Raw genomic sequence first — 23,913 nt, forward strand, 5'->3', positions numbered from 1 at the left:
AGACTCATCTGTGTTAGGTCCCAGAGGCTCTGGAATCCCTCCACCTCTCTCCACCATCACTCTCTTTGGCTGCTCCAATCTCATAACAGATGTCCCCTTCAAATAGTTTCTCTATTGAGAGCCAAAGTGATCTGTTAAAAAGGCAACTTGAATCCTGTCATCCCACTGCTCAAAGGAGTTCTGAAGTTCTGTATGACTCTGAAGACAAAGATGGAAGTCAGCACCGTGGCCCTCAAGGCCCCAAGGGATCTGGCCCCTCTTACTTCCTGTCAGCCTCCCATTCTCTGTAGCCTCCAGCTCCTCTGTGTCCCCGCTGCCAAGGACTCTCCTCCCTTCTAGCTCCACTCAAGCATCCTTTTCTCAGGACAGTGCTGTCTCCTTTTACACCAAAGCAGGTTTCTTTGTACCACACTGGAAAAGAATCGTGTTCCTTTCCTTCAGAGCTCTCCTCTGGGCTTTCAGTTATTTGTGATCATTATTTTATCCTTTCCAGGCAGAGCCAGGCATAATCTCCACAAGAGCAAAGACCTTTTTCCTGTGTTGTGTACCCAGTACCCAGATTTTAGTTGGTGCTCAACAGATATTTGTTAAATCAGTGAATGAGTAATCAACTCCTGAGCAAGGATATACATATATCCAGCATTTAAACTTAAGAAATTGCAAGATTGGCACACTGAGGATGTGGCACACTTAGTCTTCTTTTAATCAGCAACATGGACAGAATTTTCTAATCAAGACTTTTCAGCATTTGAAAGAAACCTCTGTGTATGTGCGTGTGATTTTCAAAGCAAATATTAAACTCCTTCAAAAGGAATAGTGACTTCTACAATTCAGGGGAAGACTTCCTTCCAGCGAAACTAAATAATGGGCAGTTTTTAAAATGTGCAAATTAAACCCATGGCCCCTGATGACATGAACTCTGGACACACACTACTGTGACGTGAAGGATTTTTTTTTCTTTTAGACAGTTATTCTGAATTGGGTGCCTAGCTGGATTTGGTGACATACCCAACTGCCACAGATGCTGTGGCTTGGGAAGGCCCCCAACTCAGTGCAGCCTGTTTTACCTGAAGCTTGCTGGTTAAGCTCAGAGACCCCCCGGGTCCTGCTCAAAACATGGAGTCCATTCCCCAGGCTAGACTGCATGCCTTTAAGTGGTGTGGACATTAGACCTGATCTCAGAGGCTCTACTGAAATCTGGCATAGACCAGGCTTCCTCTTGCTTTCTGAGACGCCTCCTTTTTGAATTGTTGGGCTCTGAAACAGTTTTTGTTGTTTGCTTTCCACTGTCCGTGTTCTCCTTTTATATTATATCAGATCAACAAGATGTGATCTTCTATAGGAAACTGGATATGGCCAGGCATCCAGAGGAAACTATGGAAGCTCTGTTGTTTATTTAGCAAGAGCAGCCCCTGAGATTGTCTGGGCTCGTTAGATGGAAGGTCTAGCATGTGATGGAAATGTCTTCAGTAATACACGGCACAACAGCAGAGGGCGCTATTCACATCAAATACAATGTAAACAGGGCCTGGAGGTCTGTGCACCGCCGTCCTGGAGGCAGAGACAACCATTTTAGAGATGAGTAACTTGAAACTCAGATTCATAACCTGCCTAAGGACTGACAGCTAACCAGTGCCAGCACTAGGATTTGAACCCATACTATAATGCTTTGATATTTTAGCACTTAGGGCTTCTTAGCCAAAACAATCACCACTTTACTGGCGGCAGTAAAACTTCCTCTGACTTTCCTGAGAGCCAACTGCCTCTCGGAATACAATATTATACAGGTAGGCTTAACTGATCTTTTTCTAAAAACATGTCAAATGATATAAAATGTGAAAAGGCTCTGACTGTTTTGGAACATCTATTTAAAAGAAGATAGATTCTTACATTTGGGCTGGAATAAAATGCAGTGGCAGCTGCCTAGCACAGGGCAGCAGTTATGAACCATAGCACGGTGCCCGGAAGCTACGGAGGCTTGGTGGAGGCAGCCGTGGTCATACTGAGGGCCGTAATCAGTGGCCTCCTCCAGTGGGTCTGGAGTCTCGGGATGCCTGCCTGGCAGGCTTGGCTGAAGTAGGAGATGGGTCTGAGACACCACTTAGCTTACAGAGCAATTCCGTTATTGGGATCCTCATAGTTTGGGTGGAAAAAGCTCCATCCGTCTCCTAGGGGAGGTCTGTCAGCTGTAGCATGAGACATTCCAAAAGAGATCAAAGGAAAACGCATCCAACATTGTAAGTGAACTAATTCGGAGATTTAGGGGAGTACAGGGTGGGAAAGGACCGGATAAACGTTAAATCCTAACCTCAACATGTATTTCACTTCTGTTTCTCTACTTTAATGGAACATTCCGTTACCATTCTTATCGAAAAAAGTGTTAAATCCAAGAACCCTATATTAAATCTCAGAATTCTGTGTTGAGGCAAATGTTTTATTTGAGGAAATAGATCTCTACCGTGGAAAACTGCAAAAATGGCAGATTTTAAAACATTTACATAGCACATTTTTGGTTTTTCCTAGCAAAGTGCTCAGAATTATTTACAACATGGTAAAGCCTTAAGAAATCATTTCCCACTGATGGTGCAACTGCATTCTTAGGCTCCCCTCCCCAGCCCAGCAAGAAATCATAGGAACCGAAAGCTCCCCTTTTCTTTCAGTTATAGAACATCTAAGATTTAAGTGCATACTTGGTGAAACCAGTGTGATGCAACTGAAGCACAAGGAAGTGGCCACGGTGGGAACTTAAAACTAAAATCTTGTGTGCACTCCAGGTCACTGAGATGAGAAATTCAGGTTGAGAAACTTGGCCAGTGAGTGGCGGAGCTGGGGCTCCCTTGGGTGGTCTTGCTTCAGAGATTTGATGAGACCCTGGTTGTTGCCCAACTCTGTTACTGGCCGTGTGACTTTGGGACTCTGAGCCTCTGACTTCCCTGTCACACCAGAAAATGCTTGGTTGCAGGCTGGGCCCCCTGGGAAGCAGCCTCTGAGATTTGAATGAAGTTTTTAGAGGGAGTTACCTTACCAACACTTGCCGGTACAGGAGTGGGCAGAGGGCAAATTTGGGCTGTGATGCAGTCACAATCCCCTAGGTTGGCTTGGAGCTGGGACGGCGTTTGAGTTGTCCCAGATTGGGACCAGGAAATGAGTTGTTGAATCCTACCTGGGCCAGTCATTGGCTGTCCTGGTGTGACCTTCTGTGAGGCAGTGGTCAGCAAAGGGCTATCATCCTAGCTGGGGAGTGGGCCTGCCAGTCCTGTAGGGGATCTGAGTGGTGCAACACAGTGTCTGCCCCATGGTCTGGGCCCTGCCTTACTCAGGTGACCTGGTGAGAGAATGCCAGCCCCATGCCTGGTAATCTACAGCCTGCTCAGAATGGAAATGAGTAGCTGCAGCCCTGACTTATTGGGAGTATACAGCCAGTCAAAAGAAACACTCCTCTGCCCTCTCAGAACCTGAAATCTACATCTAAAATACACATCCTGGAAGGCATGAGGAAGTGGGGGTGTGATGTGACTGGGTGTGACTCAAGTTTGGTGCCTGTACTGCTTGGCTGGAGGATTCTGGGAATCGTACATCTCACTTAGACACGGTGTGGGTATGAATGCAAACAAGGCTTCGGGTGAAGCTCTGGGTTCCCAGAGGCTTGTTGTTTATCCCAGTCTTCTCTGATTTCTAGTTTCAGTGGCGATTCTCCAGAGAAGAAATGCACAACAGGCAGATGAGGAAATCAAAAGGTAAACTCAGTGCCAGAGACAAACAAGCAGAAGAAAATGAGAAGAATTTAGAAGACCAGTCTTCCAAAGCTGGAGACATGGGAAACTGTGTTTCGGGACAGCAGCAGGAGGGTGGAGTCTCCGAGGAGATGAAAGGCCTTGTCCAAGAGGATAAGGGAGAACAGCTGTCCCCTGATGGCCGGCTGTGTGGGGTAGGTGTGGAGGGCGAGGCTGTGCAGAATGGTCCTGCTGGCCACAGCAGGGCCCCGGTGGGGGGCTGCACTGGGCATTCCGATCCTGGAAAGGATGCCAGGGACGGGGATGCTGAGGAAGTCGGAGAGCTTGGCATGGCTGAAGAAAACTGAGTGTTGGGCAATTTGTGCTAAAACTAGATGAGTTGCCAAACCCAAGGCATGTCGCCAACAGCTGGTTTGGGGGCTGGTTTCCCTGGTGTTGTGTGTTAACCTACCCTTTGGCTTGGCTTGACCTCTCCTTGTGAGCTCACCTGAGCCCTCCCAGGGCCAGGTTCCTGACAGTGTTGGGTTTTGCACATCTATTGGAAAAGTGTCATTAATGACCCTGTGTGAGAATGCAGGAGGTCAGGTTATTTCTTCTAGACCTCAGCGCTGGAGGCCCAGTCCTGGCTCCACCACTCCTCCAGCCAGAGGGTCTGAACCATCCAGTGCCTGTCCGCCCCACAGGACTCCGGGGAGCATTCGGGTCAAATCCATGGACACCTTGGGCTACAAACCAAGGTTGGTTGTTCATCCCATACCCTGTGAGGGCAGTGTCCCTCCCCTGCAGCTAATTGGTGACTTTACAGAGCCCTGTCAGCTGCCCTCCTCCACTTAAACCCCTTAGACCCTCCTGCTTTGGCAAAGAAAATGATACAGGGGAGGGGAGGTGCTCCGCTTCCCGGCTTTTCTCAAAGTAGTCCTATAGATACTGGTAATCTGGAAATGAAGAAGTAATTCTGTGTCTGCACCTACTCTTGCAGAATGTTCAAGGAAGGATTCTGTGTTAGTATTAATGCCAAAAAGTTGTTTTTAAAGGTTTTGTATTCAGCACATCATATGAACACACATTACTTCTGTCATTTCAGGGCACTGGGACTGGCTGCTGCCCTTGCTATGTGCTATTTTAATCAGTGTAATATTGGTCAAGTTGTTACCCATGTATGCTGTGTCGATCATGTGTTTCTATCGTCCAGAAAGTATTAAGGCTGTAAGTAGATACAACTGGCCAACCTTGGAGAGAGAATGCCGATTGTCTTGACCAAAACAACAGCCTGTCTCCTCTTGTTTAGTCACTTACGGCAATAAATCATCTATGAGTTAGTGCACTGTGAGGAGTGTTTATCGTGTCGCTATGAAAAGTGCTGGCCTAATGTCCAAAGGACTCCAGCCACACCCCACCCCTTCAAAGTTTCTAACTTCTGGCAGCATGACGACGTGAGGGAGGAAGACAAAGTTCCCATGGAAAGCTGCAGAGCCAGCGAAGCTTGCTGTGCTTTCTCATCATCTGTGGAAAGAGATGGCAAGTGGAACTCAGATGCCACCAGGTAAGGGGTACGGCCACCTGCCATTTCTGGGATGGTGGAGACAAATACCTTTTGAAAAACAAAAACCTCACATTGATGTATTAACATTGTCTCCAAGCTTTTAAGTAAATTATTTAATAAGGCAAGTCTTTTCCCTTTGCAAGTTTACTAAAATAAAACACATTTGTAATATATTTTTAGAAAACAGAATTTAAAACCTTTGACAGCCACATTCATGTAGTTGTTTCTTCTTGACCCACTCTCCATCCAACCCTGGGGACTTAAAAAGGTTGAAGGCCCTGTTCAAAGAGAAGACAACTATTTTTTAATGACATTTGCCGGAACTAAGTTTTTAATATCCATACAGCATTTTGATTTAATAAAAACTATCTCTTGGCACATATATCTTTTATATGTATTTATATATATAAACTCTGACTTCTGTGATACAAGTGCAGAATATGCAGGTTTGTTACATAGGTATACACGTGCCATGGTGATTTGCTTCATCTATCACCCCATCAAATACATTAGGTATTTCTCCTAATGCTATCCCTCTCCTAGTCCCCGGCCCCCAACAGGACCCAGTGTGTGACGTTCCCCTCCCTGTGCCATGTGTTCTCATTGTTCAACACCCACTTATGAGTGTTTGGCTTTCTATTCTTGTGTCAGTTTGCTGAGAATGATGGTTTTCAGCTTTATCCATGTCCCTGCAAAGGACCTGAACTCATCCTTTTTTATGGCTGCATAGTATTCCATGGTGTATATGTGCTACATTTTCTTTATCCAGTCTATCATTGATGGGCATTTGGGTTAGTTCTAAGTCTTTGCTATTGTGAACAGTGCTGCAATAAATATACGTATGCATGTGTCTTTATAATAGAATGATTTATAATTGTTTGGGTATATACCCAGTAATGGGATTGCTGGGTCAAATGGTATTTCTAGTTTCAGATCCTTAAGGAATTGCCACACTGTCTTCCACAATGGTTGAACTAATTTACACTCCCACCAACAGTGTAAAAGCATTCCTATTTCTCCACATCCTCTCCAGCATCTGTTGTATCCTGATTTTTTCATGATCGCCTAGCTTCTAACTGGCACGATATGGTATCTCAATGTGGTTTTGACTTGCATTTCTGTAATGACAAGTGATGAGCTTTTTCTCGTATGTTTGTTGGCTGCATAAATATCTTGTTTTGCGAAGTGTCTGTTCATATCCTTCACCCACTTTTTGATGGGGTGGTTTTTTCCTCGTAAATTTAAGTTTTTTGTAGAGTCTGGATATTAGCCCTTTGTCAGATGGGTGGACTGCAAAATGTTTTTCCCATTCTGTTGGTTGCCTGTTCACTCTGATGATAGTTTCTTTTGCTGTGCAGAAGCTCTTTAGTTTAATTAGATTCCATTTGTCTATTTTGGTTTTGGTTGCCATTGCTTTTGGTATTTCAATCATGAAGTCCTTGCCCGTGCCTATGTCCTGAATGGTTTTGCCTAGGTTTTCTTCTAGGTTGTTTACGGTGTTAGGTCTTATGTTTAAATCTTTAATCCATCTGGAGTTAATTTTTGTATAAGGTATAAGGAAGGGATCCAGTTTCAGCTTTCTGCATATGGCTAGCCAGTTTTTCCAACACCATTTCTTAAATAGGGAATCCTTTCCCCATTGCTTGTTTTTGTCAGGTTTGTCAAAGATCAGATGGTTGTAGATATGTGGCATTACTTCTGAGGCCCCTGTTCTGTTCCATTGGTCTGTATCTCAATACCATTCTGTTTTGATTACTGTGGTCTTGTAGTATAGTTTGAAGTCAGGTAGTGTGATGTCTCCAGCTTTGTTTTCTTTTTTTGCTTAGGATTGTCTTGGCTATGTGGGCTCTTTTTTGGTTCCATATGAAGTTTAAGGTGGTTTTTTCCAATTCTGTGAAGAAAGTCAATGATAGCTTGATGGGGATAGCACTGAATCTATAAATTACTATGGTCAGTATGGCCATGTTCACGATATTGATTCTTCCTAACCATGAGCATGGAATGTTTTTTCCACCTGTTTATGTCCTCTCTTATTTCCTTGAGCAGTGGTTTGTAGTTCTCCTTGAAGAGATCCTTCACATCCCTTGTTAGTTGTATTCCTATTTTATTCTCTTTGTAGCAATAATAAATGGGAGTTCACTTATGATATGGATCTCTGTCTGTTATTAGTGTATAGGAATGGTTGTGGTTTCTGCACAATGATTGTGTATCCTGAGATTTTGCTGAAGTTGCTTATCAGTTTAAGGAGATTTTGGGGTTAGACAATAGGGTCTCCTAAATATACAATCATGTTATCTGCAAATAGAGACAATTTGACTTCTTTTCCTAACTGAATACGCTTTATTTCTTTTTCTTGCCTGATTGCCCTGGCCAGAACTTCCAATACTATGTTGAATAGGAGTGGTGAAACAAAGTATCCTGGTCTTGTGTCAGCTTCCAATGGGAATGCTTCCAGTGTTTGCCCATTCAGTAGGATACCGGCTGTGGGTTTGTCATAAATAGCTCTTACTGTTTCGAGATAAGTTCCATCAATACCTAGTTTGAGAGTTTTTAGCATAAAGGGCTGCTGAATTTTGTCAAACACCTTCTCTGCATCTATGGAGATAATCATGTGGTTTTTGTCTTTGGTTCTGTTTATGTGATAGATTACATTTATAGATTTGCTTATGTTATACCAGCCTTCCATCCCAAGGATGAAGCCAACTTGATTGTGATAAATAAGCTTTTTGATGTGCTGTTGGATTCAGTTTGCCAGTATTTATGGAGGATTTTCACATCAATGTTCATCATGAATATTGGTCTTCATTGTGTCTCTGCCAGGTTTTGGTATCAGGATAATGTTGGTCTCATAAAATGAGTTAGGGAGTATTCCCTCTTTTTGTATTGTTTGGAATAGTTTCATAAGGAATGGTATCATCTCTTTGTACATCTGTTAGAAGTTGGCTGTGAACCTGTCTGGTCCTGGACTTTTTTTAGTTGGTAGGCTGTTAATTGTGGCCTCAATTTCAGACCTTGTTATTGGTCTATTCAGGGACTCAACTTCTTCCTGGTTTAGTCTTGGGAGGGTGTAAGTGTCCAGGAATTTATCCATTTCTTCTAGATTTACTGGTTTATTTGCATAGAGATGTTTGTAGTACTCTCTGATGGCACTTCGTATTTCTGCGGGATCGGTGGTGATATCCACTTTATCATTTTTTATTGCATCTATTTTATTTTTTTCTCTTTTTTTTCTTTATTAGTCTGGCTGTGGTCTATTTTGTTGATCTTTAAAAAAAAAAAAAAAAAACAGCTCCTGGATTCACTGATTTTTTTGAAGGTTTTTTCATGTCTCTATCTCCTTTAGTTCTGCTCCAATCTTAGTTATTTATTGTCTTCTGCTAGCTTTTGAATTTGTTTGATCTTGCTCCTCTAGTTCTTTTAATCATGACATTAGGGTGTCAATTGTACATCTTTCCTCACTTCTCTTGTGGGCATTTAGTGCTATAAATTTCCCTCTAGAGACTGCTTTAAATGTGTCCCAGAGATTCTGGTATGTTGTGTCTTCATTCTCATTGGTTTTGAAGAACATCTTTATTTCTGCCTTCATTTCATTATTTATCCAGTAGTCATTCGGGAGCAGGTTGTTTAGGTTCCATGTAGTTGTGCAGTTTCGAGTGAGTTTCTTAATCCTGAGTTCTAATTTGATTGCACTGTGGTCCAAGAGACTGTTATGATTTCCGTTCTTTTGCATTTGCTGAGGAGTGTTCTACTTCCAACTATGTGGTCAATTTTAGAGTAAGTGTGATGTGGTGCTGAGAAGAATGTATATTCTGTGGATTTGGGGTGGAGAGTTCTGTAGATGTCTATTAGGTCTGCTTGGTCCAGATCTGAGTTCAAGTCCTGGATATCTTTGTTAATTTTCTGTCTCATTGATCAGTCCAATATTGACAGTGGGGTGTTAAAGTCTCCCACTATTATTGTGTGAGAGTCTAAGTCTCTTTCTAGGTCATTAATAACTTGCTTTATGTATCTGGGTGCTCCTGTACTGGATGCATATATATTTAGGAGAGTTAGCTCTTCTTGTTGCATTGATCCCTTTACCATTATGTAATGCCCTTGTCTCTTTTGATCTTTGTTGGTTTACCTGTTTTATCAGATATTAGGATTGCAACCCCTCCTTTTTTTTTTGCTCTCCATTTGCTTGGTAAATCTTCCTCCATTCCTTTGAGCCTGTGTGTCTTTGCACATGAGATGGGTCTCCTAAATACAGCATACCGATGGGTCTTGACTCTATCCAATTTGCCAGTCTGTGTCTTTTGATTGGGGCATTTAACCCATTTACATTTAAGGTTAATATTGTTATGTGTGAATTTGATCCTGCTACTCTGATGCTAAATGGTTGTTTTGCCCATTAGTTGATGCAGTTTCTTCATAGTGTCAATAGTCTTTACAATTCGGAATGTATTTGCAGTGGCTGGTACTGGTTGTTCCTTTCCATGTTTAATGCTTCCTTCAGGATCTCTTGTAAGGCAGGCCTGGTGGTGACAAAATATCTCAGCAGTTGCTTATCTGTAAAGAATGTTATTTCTCCTTCACTTAAGAAGCTTAATTTGGCTGGATATGAAATTCTGGGTTGAAAATTCTTTTAAGGATGCTGACTATTGGCCCCCACTCTCTTCTGGCTTATAGGGTTTCTGCCAAGAAATCCACTGTGAGTCTGATGGGCTTCGCTTTTCAGTAACCCAATCTTTTTCTCTGGCTGCCCTTAGCAATTTTTCCTTCATTTCAACCCTGGTGAATCTGATGATAATGTGTCTTGGGGTTGCTCTTCTTGAGGAATATCTTTGTGGTGGTCTCTTTATTTCCTGAATTTGACTGTTGGCCTGCCTTGCTAGTTTGGGGACATTCTCCTGGATAATATCCTTAAGAGTGTTTTCCGACTTGGTTTCAATCTCCCCGTCACTTTCAGGTATACCAATCAAACATAGATTTGGTCTTTTCCCATAATCCCATATTTCTTGGAGGCTTTGTTCATTTCTTTTCACTTTTTTTCTCTAATCTTGCCTTCTTGCTCTATTTCACTGAGTTGATGTTCAATTTCCGATATCCTTTCTTCTGTTTGATCAATTCTGCTACTGAAACTTGTGTATGCTTCATGAAGTTCTCGTGCTGTTTTTCAGTACCATCAAGTCGTTTATATTCTTCTCCAGCCAGTTATTCTAGTTAGCATTTTGTCTAATCCTTGTTTCACAGTTCTTAGCTTCCTTGCACTGAGTTAGAACATGCTCCTTTAGCTCGGAGAATTCTGTTATTACCCACCTTCTGAAGCCTGCTTCTGTTCAATTTGTCACACTCATTCTCCATCCAGTTTTGTTCCCTTGCTGGTGAGGAGTTGTGATCCCTTGGAGGAGAAGGGGCATTCTGGTTTTTGGATATTTCATCCTTTTTGCACTGGTTTCTCCCATCTTTGTGGATTTATCTACCTTTGGTCTTTGAAGTTGGTGTCCTTTGGATGGGGTCTCTATGTGGACGTCCTTTCTGCTGATGTTGAAACTATTTCTTTCTGTTTGCTAGTTTTCTAACAGACCCCTCTGCTGCAGGTCTACTGGAGTTTGCTGGAGGTCCACTCCAGGACCTCCTTGCCTGGGAATCACCTGCAGGGGCTGCAGAACAACAAAGATTGCTGCCTGTTGCTTCCTCTGGTAGCTTGGTTCCAGAAGGGTACCTGCCAGATGCTAGCCAGAGCTCTCCTGTATGAGGTGTCTCCCAGTCAGGATACATGGGGCTCAGGGAGCCACTTGAGGAGGCAGTCTATCCCTTATCAGAGCTCAAGGGCTGTGCTGGGAGATCCACTGCTCCCTTCAGAGCTGCCAGTCAGGGATGTTTAAGTCTGCTAAGGTGGAACCACAACTGCCCCTTTTCCCAGGTGCTCTGTCCCAGGAAGGTGGGGGCTTTATTTATAAGTCCCTGACAGACTGCTGCCTTTTTTCAGAGATGTCCTGCCCAGCAAAAAGGGAGTCTAGTAACAGTCTGCCTGCAGAGGCCTTGTGGAGCTGCTGTGGGCTCTGCCCAGTTGCTGTGTAAACTTCCTGGTGACTTTGTTTACACAGGTGAGGTTAACTACCCAAGCCTTAGCAATGGTGGATGCCCCTCCCCTCACCAAGCTGGACTGTCCTAGGTTGAGCTTAGACTGCTGTGCTGGCTGCAAGAATTTCAAGCCAGTGGATCTTAGCCTGCTGGTCTTCATGGAGGTAGGACCTGCTGAGCCAGATCATTTGGCTCCCTGGCTTCAGCCCCCTTTTTCAGGAGCATGAGTGGTTCTGTCTTGCTGGCATTCCAGGCACCACTAGGACATGAGGGAAAAAAAAAACTGCTGTGGCTAAAACAGCTGCCTAGTTTTGTGCTAGAAACCCCAGGCACTGGTGTTGTAGGCCCCAGAGAGAATCTCCTGGCCTGCAGGTTGTAAAGACCATGGGAAATGCACAGCATCTGAGTCAGAGTGTCAGTGTGTCGGGAAAGGTCCCTAATGGCTTCCCCTGGCTAGGAGAGGGAGTTTTCTGGTCCCTTGCACTTCCCGGGTGAGGCGATGCCCCACCCTGCTTCAGCTCACCCTCCTTGGGCTGCACCCGCTGTCTAACCAGTCCTAATGAGATAAACCTGGTACCTCAGTTGGAAATGCAGAGATCACTCACCTTCTGTATTGCTCTCGCTGGGAACTGCACACCGGAGCTGTTTCTATTTGGCCATCTTGGCAGAAATCACTCTTGGCACGTATCTTAAAGGATCATGACTTAAAAAATACATGCTAGTCAACAAGCCAGGATAAAAAACACCACTCTCAACTTTGAAAAGCAAACAGTTCCAGGCTGGAGGGCCTTACATTGCTCAGCTTTGGGTACATTTTTCAATTGACATTTATGTTGGCTGTATTTGCTATGGGGAAAAAAATTAAGGGTGATAATAACTAATTTGAATTCCTCAAGAGAGTTTGGGCCTAGTGTCAAGCTAACAATTCCTGAAGATCTTGTTTTTTTCTCCCTTGCTTCTCTACACCTTGTTGATTCTGGCAAAAATCGGTCTATAGTGGAGGGTGTTAAGTTACTGGCAGCTTGAAATCACTGAGGAAGCTATAAAAAATCTGATGCCTGGGGCACACCCACAGAGCTTGTGAATGAATGGTCCAGGAAGTAGCATGGGCATTGGAATTTTTTAAAGCTCCTGGAGGATTCTAAGGTGCAGCTAAGGTTGAGTACCACTGGCCACAGGGTCTCTGTGAATTGAAACACAGCTTCTTCCTTGTGAAATAAAATGCTTTGTACAAGTGGTAAATAATCAAGGCCCTAAAATCCATTATCAACATCCTGCATGTACATTTCAAATAGAGGCATTCCTGAAGGAAATGTTAGTCTCCTGTGATTGCCAGTAGGGTAAAAGGCCATCATTTGCATTGACCAGGTCCCAGGGACAGTAAAAGCCACAAAGACATATACTGTTTCGCATAAGGAAGCTTGTGCACTTGGCAGTTAAGTCTGTGAGGCTGCAGCTGTCACAGTGGGTTTGCAAGGGAGTCCTTCAAACCCATTGTGATCAGATAGTAATCAGGTGATTGAACTGAGACAGTCCTCTGATGCTGTGTCTGAATCCAGATTCTTTCACTAGGAAGCTGTTTTCAACCTCTTCACCTCCAAAAGCTCAGGAGAGGGTAGTGGGTGAAGTTTCACACCACTGGCAGGGCAATGAGGGGAAGGAGAAGAATTCTTATCAAATCTGCTTAAAGAAATAGAGGTGCATTGCTCTCAAGTGCATACAGCTACAAGGTCAAAATACATTCAGAAAGCCTGAGGAAACCTATGTTAATGAAGTAGTAACACTGTTTTGGGCTTGGTGTAGTGGAAAAACCCAGCTGGGCTTTGGAACAGACAGCTGGTGAGGATGCTAACTAGACAGTCTACATGTGTAACCTCCTCAAGTTAATTTCTTCACAGCTCTGAGCATCAATCTCCTCAAGTGTGAAATGGCACCCACCTCTTTGGATTTTTGTGAAGATTAATAAGATGTGAATAAAGTGCTTGGTCCACAGTAAGCACTCTGTGGGTAGCAGTTAATCATAATGCTGATAGGTAATCAATGTGGCAGATAGTGTTAGTGCTCACCCAATATCCTCTACTCCCCAGCCCCTCTTACAGCTTTGGGCCACAAGACTGGTTCTGGCAATGAGACAGAAGCAGGTATGATGAAAGCTTCAGGGACTCCCAGCCCTTCATCTCCAACACCCTCGGCATAGTTCAAGATGGACCATGAGGCTAGGTGTGGTGGTTGACGCCTATAGTTCCAGCAGTTTGGGAAGCCAAGGCAGGAGGATCGCTTGAGCTCAGGAGTTCAAGACCAGTCTGGGCAACATAGCAAGAACTTTGTCTACAAAAAATAAAATCAGGTGGGTGTGGTGGTACATGTACCAGCTACTTGGGAGGCTAAGGTGGGAGAACTGCTTGAACCCAGGAGGTCGAGGCTGCAGTGAGCTGTGGTCACGCCACTGCACTCCAGCCTGGACAAGAGAACAAGACCCTGTCTGTCTCAAAAAAAAAGAAAAGATGGATCTTGACATGGGCATGAAAGAAACCTTTGCTAGGGTGAGCCACTGAGATTCTGAGATTTATTGGTTACTAAAGCATAGTATATCTCATCTTAACAGAAATACTGTAATAATATTTATAAAGTTTTAAATTACTTATCAGCGGTTTATAAGTAACAAAAAAGTAAACATTAGTCAAATGCCTGTCTGAATTTTCAGATCTCCAGATTGACCAAGCTTCCCTAGAGTTGCTGATGCTTGATGAGAGCAGCTTCCAAAAACATTAGCAAGAGGTATTCTAATTTATTTCTTATGAAGCATATTTTATCGGTACTCTTAACATATTCATCATGGCCCTCTCTAGATCACAAAATCTTTCAGAAATAGCTCTCAGGTGTAAGCAGTGCTTATTAGTAGGAATACGTTGACCCAAAACTCATGACTCATGCAACCCACTCTAGCTGAGCTCCTAGCCGGCACAGGAGCACTGTGCTGCAGGGAGCACACAGTTGGGCTCTGTCCTGCTAAGGCTCACAGCAGCCTAGGACTGAAGATCAAGTCCTAAAAGGAGTGGCAAGAGGCAGGAAGGGTGAGGATGACCGGGTGTGTGGCCAGAAGCAGCTCAGCATTGACTCCCAGTTGTTGCCACAGGTCCTGTTCCCAACAGCCCTGCTGGAAGTGCTGGAGGCCAACTGCGTGAGTAGCGCAGGGTGGGCCCCTGGTGATTAGTACTCTGCCTACAGTATGACCCGCCAAAATCACTGATGCAGCTTCCCAGGAGAGCCTGGGTTTCCTGTACCTGGCTCTTAGAGTTTGATACAGCAAAGTGTGTGGACATGAGATCTAAGGACAAGACCCAACGAGTCTTTGGCTGGGTTTCTGAGGTAGCTGTTGCCAGAGAATGAAGCAAAGTGATGTTCACCACAGGTTCCTGTTGATAACAATCGTTGCAGTGGCCAGACTAAGAAAATGAACCCTGGCTGCAGACAACCGGCTCTCTGAACCTGGCTCGTGCTTGCTTCCCCAGCCCTTGCAAAACCATTGCATTTCCCTCTAGCAAAGGAAGCCAGGCTACAGGAGAGACCTGTGCATTCGTGTGGGCATGGGGGGATCAAGTGATTTGTTACAAAGCTGCACATTTTAAATTCCTACACACTGTGCTAGGTGCTGAGAAGACAGCAATGCAGAAGGGCCTCGTGAACCATGGTAAGGATTCTGGTTCTTGTTGTAAGGGTTAATAGGAGGCCACTGATCAGTTTTAAGCAGGGAAATGACATCAGATTTGCATTTTTAAAAACAAACATTTTTCTGGCTGCTGAATGAGGAAATGTAGGGGTCCCAGAGAGGGTGCAGAGGCCAATGCTTTAGTCCAGATGGGGGCTGCTGGCTTGCACCTTAGCAAAGAAAGGTACAGATTTGAGTTATTTAGGAGCAAAACTGACGAGATTTTGCAAATGACTGGTGAGTGAGGAAGGTATTGAAGCTACCAACCCTGTCCTTATCAAAGGCGTTTCCTCAGTAATAAATACTCCAGTGATACAGCCTGGAACTTTTCTAGAATCTCTTGCATGGATTTGTTTTCAGAGCTTAAGTGATGCAATCATCAAAGTCACTAAAAGTGAATTCTTTATACCTTTCTTAAGACCCAAAGAGGCCGGGTGTGGTGGCTCACACCTGTAATCCCAACACTCTGGGAGGCCGAGGCAGGTGGATCACGAGGTCAAAAGCCTGGCCAAAATGGTGACACCCTGTCTCTACTAAGAATACAGAAATTAGCTGGGCCTGGTGGCAGGCGCCTGTAATCCAAGCTACTCAGGAGGTTGAGGCAGGAGAATTGCTTAAACCTGGGAGGCAGAGGTTGCAGTAAGCAGAGATCACTCCACTGCACTCCAGCCTGGGCGAAAGAGCTAGACTCCATCTCGAGGACAAAAAAAACCCCAAAGAACTACATCTTTCTTTCTTTTTGGAAGGGTCTTTCTTTTTGGAAGGGTGGGAGTTGTGTGGCAACAGAAAGCAGTAGCTGTTGGGGAGGTGCCATGGTATGCATGTGGGAGTACAAAGGGAACTGTCTTGGGTCTGATGGACGGAGTGGGAGTTCTGCCCCCTAATGATTCCTTATGGTAATGCCGGCAATTCCAGTAAAGCGCTGAGCCAAGAACTGGTGGAGAATTACCCTGGTTGTCAACTGTAGGGACTCGGTCTTGAAGAAAGAGTAAAAATATTCATTCATCCAGAGACCGTTTTAAAACATGACCCCATGTTGCTGACTGGTCAAAGAAAAGTTTTTCATCCTTTAACACAGTAAAACTTACACTTGTGATTTAACTGTGTTACTCACTAGTCATTAAGTTCAGTTTGGATTTGGATTTTTCTGTGACCTATAGATAATACAAAGGCTTAAGGATGGTAAGAAATGTATTTCACTTATCAGAGTGAGCATTAAAATACCTCCTGTAATGGACCTCTGAGTTCATGAACCTTCAGTCCTGGGTACCTCCTATCTTGCTGATTCTTCAATGGAAAAAAAAACACAAGAGAATCACTTTAGGAGAAAGACCAACTAGCAAACTTAACAGTTTCTAGATCCATAAAATAGCTAAGTTAATAACTGTCTAAAACACTTCCTTTTTATGAACTTGGGGAACTATCAATCCAGTCCCTATCTCAGTCAAGTGCACCTTAAGCCCCAATGAGCAAATGACAGTTTTACTTCTTACTAATGGTAGTTCCACTATTTCTCTTGAGCCCTAACTCCAGAATTTAATCAGCAGTATAGTCCAAAAGTCCTCTGTATCAAACCAAACTTCTCCCTTGGCTTCAGTCCAAGACAATGTCGTCTTGTTCTATCAATCCCAGAGATACAAACAACCATCATTTCAAGAATCAATCAAATATTTGAAGACAGTTAAGATACTTCTCAGACATCTCTCAGTACAGTCAACCTAAATCTCTAAGGCCCATTTTCCTATCATGAAATTATAGAAAGGTAAAGCTGAAAGGAATTTTAAATTGCATAGTCCTACCCACAGCGACAGATGAGGAAAGCAGGCTACAGAGAGAGATGGAATGAGTCCCACAGGCAGCATCTTGTAGAATGGGCATGATTTAGGTCTCTTGAAGTCTGGTGCCATGTTCCTCCCACCCACACCACACAGCCAACCAATCTGCCTCATTTTTTGTTTCTTCTCTCTGGGCTCCTATAGTCTCTAAGGCAGACAGGATTTTTGGAGTTTTACTCTATAGCAGTATCAGAAGAAAATCCAAAGGAAAAGACCAACGTATATGATTACACATAACTTTGAAACTCTGGTATAAGTTACAACAAACAGAATTAAGGAACTGGTAACAGACTGGAAAAATATATATATTTGTAATATACATAACAAAGGATTAGCACTCATTCTATTTTTTTTTTTTTAATATGAAACGCTTCATGAATTTGCATGTCATCCTTGCACTGGGGCCATGCTAATCTCTGTATCGTTCCAATTTTAGGGTTATAAATCAGAAAGACATCAAAATGGATATAAAACAGTAATACACCATTCAGAAAAACAGAAATGAGGATGGCTAAAATACCTTAGGAAAAAAATGCTATGGAATAATCAGAAAATTATTTTTAAAAAATCGCCTTTTATCTAACTGATTAGGGGAAAAAAAATACTTAAAGACAGACTATCTAATGTTGGCCAGAAAAGGGCACTTTCATACCTTATTAGACCATAAACTGATTAGGCATTTTATAGGGTAACTTGGCAATACTAGTCAATTTTTTATTCAGAAATGGCACTTCTAGTAATTTTACAGGAATATGTGCAGAAAAATTATACAAACAAGTTTACTGCTATATTGCTTATAATAGCCAAAAACTGCGAACAATCTAATGTCCATCATGGAGAAATGGTTAAGTATATTATGGTATATACCAAGAATCTGAAGTGTGGTAAAAGAATGAGATCTGCAAGTACACACAGTTGTATATGTATACAAGGTTAATATACCATAAAATGTCTACAAGGATTCCCAGCAAGTTCTTTATACAGAGGTTCCTTCTAGGTGAGGGAGTAGGATGGGGAAGAACAGAATTTCAGCATTTTAATCTATATACTTTAATATTTGTGGTCATTTATTAGGTAATTAATTTTAAAAAAGGAAGAGAGAAAATCTTGTTATGCTCAAATATAGCAAAATGGGACATGGGGATGAGCTGGAAGGGGCCAGGTTAGGCTGATGAGCTCCTGCAGGTTTTAAGAATTCAAAACAGACCAGATCAAGATGGCTGCTCAACAACTATAAAAGTTTGGATTCCTGAGCACAATACATTTTTAAATACATGCCTTGATTTTATGGCGGGTAGGAGATATCTACATGTCATCACCAAATAGATAGCTTATTGTATGTTAAGAAAGAGTAATATTAAAAACCAGACATCTCACTGTTTTCTCTGAGTACAATATACTTCTTTTGGGTTATGAAATAAAATGAAATAATAACGGCTCTCAGGTTAAATTATCAGATCATCTGCAATAACCAGGAAAGAAAGAAATTGCTATTTTCCATTCAGAAAGAAAACAAAATTCTCAGGAGAGACATGATCTTGGATCATTTGACAATCACTGCATGCACACATGTGTTTGTGCTATAAGTCCAGTATAACAATCCTCCTGAGTCTCCAGAGCATGGGTGCAGCCTTTCCCACTCCCCTACCCTGGGACCCTAGGATCCATCACTCCTTTGATTCACCTAGTCATCCATTTGCTATAGCTTCTCTTTCAGTGATAGATGCAAAAAAACATTTTCCCCCAGAGCATTCACTTTCAATTTTGTTGAAATGTTCTCAATGTATAACACAATTATTTCCAGAAGATACCTTCTATCACTTAGATTCATTTAAAAAAAAAAAAAAAGTTTCCCAAAGTATTTAACTTGCTCCTAAGATAATCTTTGTCTTATACTTTCCTATCTTCAACGTCTAGCTCAGTGACTGCCCATAGTATATGCTCAATAAATGGCAGTTAAGACATCATCCTCTAGAAAAAGTTGTCACTTCCCTAACTGAGTCCCACTGAATGACTCTTTCATGGTTTCTCATACGATTAGGCTGTTATTTCACTCATATTAAAAAATGAAACTGTGCTTTAGCTAATAGTACTGTACCAACTTAGCTGTACTGTTGATTTCCTAGTTTTGATAAATATACCATAGTTACATTAAACATTTGGGGAAGCTGGATGAAGAATACAGAGGAACGCTGTCTTTGCAACTCTTCTGTAAATCTAAAATTATTTCAAAACAAAAGTTTAAAAAATAAAACAACTCCGTGAGTACAATAAATGTTCTCTTGACCCTACTTCACTTTTCAGCTACCATTCCATCTTTTTTCTTCTCTTTATAGTAAATCTTTATTATGTATATTCATTATAATTTCTTTGCTCTGAATTGCTCCTAAACCTACTTCAATGTTTTCTCTCCCACCGTCCATCTTATAAAGATCACCAATGACCATCCAGTTGCCAAATCAATGGCTACTCAATGATCTCTCATCAGAACTCATCTTTCCTGTCCTATCAGCAGCATGACACAGCTAGCCAATCCATCCTCTATGAAACACTTTCTTCATGAGGCTTCTTAACACCACACTCTATTAGAGCACTTTTTGTACCTATTAAGAGCTCCAAACATCATCAACCATCATGACTTAATGTGAACCACTGTGACACAGCAGGGGGTGACCTAAAACAAGCTGAACATCAAAAAAAAAAAAAAAAAATGACTGCAATGGATGAAAACAATCAAATGTATAAAAAGCCATGCATTCAAAATGATACTTTAAGGCACCAACTCACAGTATTGCTAAGTGATAAATAAAAGGAAAGAAATCAAACATCGATCCTGCCTTTTCTTTACAGACTCATTTCAGGGGAATCAAAGCTGATGAAGGAAAGTTCTATATGGGAGAATAACACAAATAGATAATTAATCCTTAATCAAAAAATAGCTATCAGCAACGATCAACGGCTGCTAAAACAATTAGGTGAAAGTTTGATGAAGACCATTACATTGGATGAATCAGGCTGACAAACACTGAAACCGCGGATCCATCTTAACAGCATTAAAAGTGGGACAGACATTATATGCCTTGTATGATACAGTAGGATGTACATCACTTTATAATGTAGGCTTGCAAAAATATCTTGAATCTGAATATAAACAAGTTCTAGATCTAATTGCCAGTTTACATGAAATACAGAGGAGACAGAATCGAGCAATACCCCGAGGATACAGTAGGCCAGGTTCAAAATGTGGGAAAGCCTACAGAACAAATGAGTCAGTTTCTTTAACAAATGAATCATGGGGGAGAAAGTGTCCATACATATGCATAGCGGGTGTAGGGAGTGTGCCACTGATTAAAATAAACTTAAAAGACATTAACCAAATGCAATATTTGGACTTTTGAGGCTATGAGGAAAAACAACACAGAAGGGTCTTAGATGATATTAAGTAATCACTGTCACTTGTGTTAGGTATGATGATGACATTGTGGTTGTACTAAGGTGATGTAGCTGTTACAGAAAAATACTGAAGAATTTACAGGTGACATGATATAATTGCTAGGCTTTGCTTGAAAACACACCAGCAAGAACACCACAAAGCAGCTGACGGCTGACAAAAACAAAAGAATACTGATAGTCATGGAAGCTGGGTGGTGGATGCAGGAGAAGTCATTTTACTATCTCTACTTTGTCCTGTTTGAAAAAATAAAATTTGAGAAAGATACAAATATCAGACTAAACTAGTCTCTTGAGTAGGCTGTGAAAGGGTCTCAAGTCAAAAGAAGAAACATTATTTCAAACTCATAGAACCAGAGGATCCTTAAGAAGTCACTTAATCCAGCTCATCAACTCTGAGCAGGCCCTTTCACCCATATAACAAATATTTATGAAGTATCTATTTTGTGCCTGGCACAGCAGTAAACAAAACAGATGCACCACACCCACATGAAGGTTTCAAGTTAGTGGACCACATTTAAGGCATCCAGCCTCTTGAAATCCTTTCTGAATAAGACAAGGAATAGCAAATTAATAATGACAACACACTCATGCAGTGTTCTGCTAAGCACTTTCCATGTATGATCACCTTCAATCCCCATAACAGCCCTATCAGGTAGGTACATAGGTAGGTAGCAGTATCATCTCCCTTTTACATGTAGTTGTAAGTAATTTTAAATGAGGCATAGAGCAGTTAAGTGACTTGCTCAAGGTCATCTACCTAGTAAGTAGTATAGGTGAGATTTGAACTCAGGCATCTGGCTCAAGAGCTTTCGAGCCTATACTCTAAGCCGCCACACTATGAATTCCAAGCCACTCTGGCTGTAGTTAGCTCAATTTAAGTACCAAAAAGATCTGGACAGATCCCACAGGCAAGAGCAACAGGATATTGTCAGCCAGACCAGAAAATGCTGTTCAACACTTAGCACCAGAATGATGGCACTGAAAGGATGAACACTTCAGGCAAGGGCAACCTGGCCCATCTCAGCAATTCTGCCGACACTGAGTCAGCAGCAGGGTGGCAGGCAGAGCTGGGATCTCCAGGACAGGTGACCCTTGCTCTCTGACAACAGCAGGCACAGTTAGCCATGGTGCTGGCTGAACAGAGGCAGTGGGCAACACCTCCCTATCCTCCCATCCCATGCAACATTGAGATGCTCACCTTGCACCTCCACTCTTGATGCAGAGAGGCCTGGGTTAGGCACTTTCCCCATATCTTTAGGTCTCCTCCCCACAGACTGCCTCCACCACTTGGTGGAAGTGCCCCCTGACAGTCCCGCATCCCTGCATCTCATCATGCTCCTATGCCCTCAGCCTGGGCACTCTGGGGCCAATCAGTAAGTCAGGGCTCCTTGTAGTGGCCCAGAGCTTCACATATTCCCTTCACCTCTGAGATACTGAGGACCATTTCCTTGAATGGATTATGATATTCCCATCAGGTCAATGGCTCCTCCCTTCCTCCCCAAATCTTCAAATGTAGGATCAAAATAGTTGACAAATGATCTCTGCTTAAAACCTGACAAAACTCAAAACTGGGCAGAAGCTACAGTCATCTTCAGGTCCCATGAATCATATGTGTTAAAGCCCAGATAAATTATATGTGTTAAAGCCCAGAAGTCCCTGAGAGGCCTGCCACAACAAAGCTAAGAAAGGCTAACCTGTCTTCTCTCATCAGCTCCAGAAGAGAATCTCAACTGGAGCTCCTAGGTCTCCAGCACTCCCCCGTCCTTCCCAGGCTCCCTTTGCCCTTCTGTGGTCTCCATGCAGGCAACCTTGGGCCCAAGACTATTTGTCCTAAAAGGAATGGCCTGGCTTCAGTCAGGATTTCTTTTGGATTTTTAAAAATCTAAACAAAGAACTACAATCTGCTTTCTAGCAGTTTCATCAGAGCAGCTTTGGGATAAGGCTCCACCATTCTTTCTATCCACTCTGGGGAACTGCCTCCCAATCTCAGACTTAGCAAGGAGTTAAAACATTAGTTGGTTTCTTTCAGTTATTCAACAAGTATGTGTTAAGGACCTGTGGGTGCTAAGAACTCTTACAAATGATTGAAATAAAAAGTAGAAAACCAGGATTTAGAAACAGCTCTCTACCCGCTGAACAATGCTAAGCACATTTCCATAGCCAGCCAGCCCAAGCACCGAAGGCAGATTCAACATGGAACACATCACCAATGCCTTTGTCGCAAGCAAGAAGCTGCCTCCTACAGCGTTAAGGCAGACAGCCAAGACAGAAAGGGTTTCATTTGAGAAGAAACTAACAATTAGCCAGGATACACACTTAGGATATTCATTAACAAAAAAGCAAATATCCTGGATATTTAACTCCCTAAAGCAGTTTTCCTAACAATTTCCATGTCCAAACTTAACTTTGATGGTCCAAATAAGATTGTAGGCCATGGTACAGTAAACAAAGGCATTCACTAAAAAGAATTTTCAAAGTAAAATTATCAAGAATGTATTTAAATATTTTATTAAACATAAGCTATATAGATGGCTGTCAAATAATTTAAAGCTAGCCCACATTTTACACTCAAAAATCACATTTTCTTATGATTAAACGTAAGTATGTATCACTTTCTTACCTAAAGACGAAAGAAAAATCTATATTGACCAATCATGGTGTAGCATGAGACAATTAAATCATTGTTAATAAAAGAAAATCAGTATAGTAAAAAATAGCTTTATCAGTGAGGTCTCTGCAAAAAGTTTATCATTTAAGTCTGTCAGCTGGCTTAATTATTATCCAGCTGGTCACTACGTTTATAGCCTTAAAAAATAAGACAACTCAAGTAGAGATTTAAAAAAAAAAATGAATCATGCCACAAAGGACAGGAGATCTCCTGAGCAGATCTCACCTCTTTATCTTCTGTCTTTATCTGCCTCCTACCACCACTTCTCAAAGTAAATGTGTTCTTTAGGTACATGGTTGTTTTCCAGTTGCTTGGAGAAAAAGTCTGTCATTGGAGGTGGGCCACAAATATAGAATAAAGTCTCTTTTGAAATATGATCTCTTATCTCCTTCTCTGTTATTCTTCCTTCTACCAAAAAAAAAAAACAGAAAAAACACCAAATTAAGCCAGACATGGTTGTATTGGCAGATGAGGAAGGACTAACCACAATTCAGCCACAGTGTTTATTTGCTGTTAACTCAAGCTCAGTGAGGCTCTTCTTAAGCCATTCGCAGGACGGCTCGTGTTGGCATCTGGGGCCAGACCCAAGCAGTGTGTGTCTCCAGGCTTCCTAAACCTAAGCAAGCAAAGTGGGAAGCTCATCATAATGCACTCTGCAGAAAGGGCCAGCTAGCTTACCTGTCTTTGATGGAGAGACAAAACTGCCTACAGCGAACAAAGTAAACATTATATAAAAATCCTTTCAGAGGAAATCATGAGTTGTTTAAATGACCATTAATGGCAAATGAAATCAATTCAGCCAAATGTGGAATATAAATTCTTCATAGGTATACTACAGTAATGATGCAAAGGCCTCTTAAAAAGTGTGAAAAATACACTTTTAACATAGGCAATAGGAAACCTGC

General features: G+C 42.2%; 2 protein-coding genes and 1 pseudogene across 10 annotated transcripts in view; 1 reads left to right on the plus strand and 2 right to left on the minus strand.

Annotated features, from left to right (window-relative positions):
- The window catches only part of RFTN1 (raftlin, lipid raft linker 1), a 221,649-nt gene extending 202,328 nt beyond the window's left edge, over nucleotides 1-19,321 (plus strand). For 5 of the 6 annotated variants that reach the window (XM_012466741.2, XM_012466742.2, XM_012466743.2 and 2 more), the window contains exon 10: nucleotides 3,680-5,058. In XM_012466741.2, coding sequence (XP_012322164.2) covers nucleotides 3,680-4,081 — 402 coding nt within the window. In that variant the 3' untranslated portion in view covers nucleotides 4,082-5,058. Of the gene's footprint in view, nucleotides 1-3,679; nucleotides 5,278-13,430 lie in introns of those variants that run through there. The other variant, XR_010343444.1, reaches the window with a different exon arrangement.
- Nucleotides 8,546-23,913, minus strand: part of OXNAD1 (oxidoreductase NAD binding domain containing 1) — a 57,499-nt gene continuing 42,131 nt past the window's right edge. For 3 of the 4 annotated variants that reach the window (XM_012466747.3, XM_012466750.3, XM_012466746.3), the window contains one exon: nucleotides 8,546-23,416. In XM_012466747.3, the coding sequence (XP_012322170.2) occupies nucleotides 23,262-23,416 (155 nt within the window). In that variant the 3' untranslated portion in view covers nucleotides 8,546-23,261. The remainder of the gene's footprint in view (nucleotides 23,417-23,913) is intronic. The other variant, XR_010343445.1, reaches the window with a different exon arrangement.
- LOC135275936 (U6 spliceosomal RNA) lies at nucleotides 17,244-17,344 on the minus strand (annotated as a pseudogene).

This window comes from Aotus nancymaae, unplaced genomic scaffold, assembly GCF_030222135.1.
Source record: "Aotus nancymaae isolate 86718 unplaced genomic scaffold, 86718_ANA_hifiasm-v0.15.2.pri h1tg000019l, whole genome shotgun sequence".
In the NCBI taxonomy this organism is placed as follows: domain Eukaryota; kingdom Metazoa; phylum Chordata; class Mammalia; order Primates; family Aotidae; genus Aotus; species Aotus nancymaae.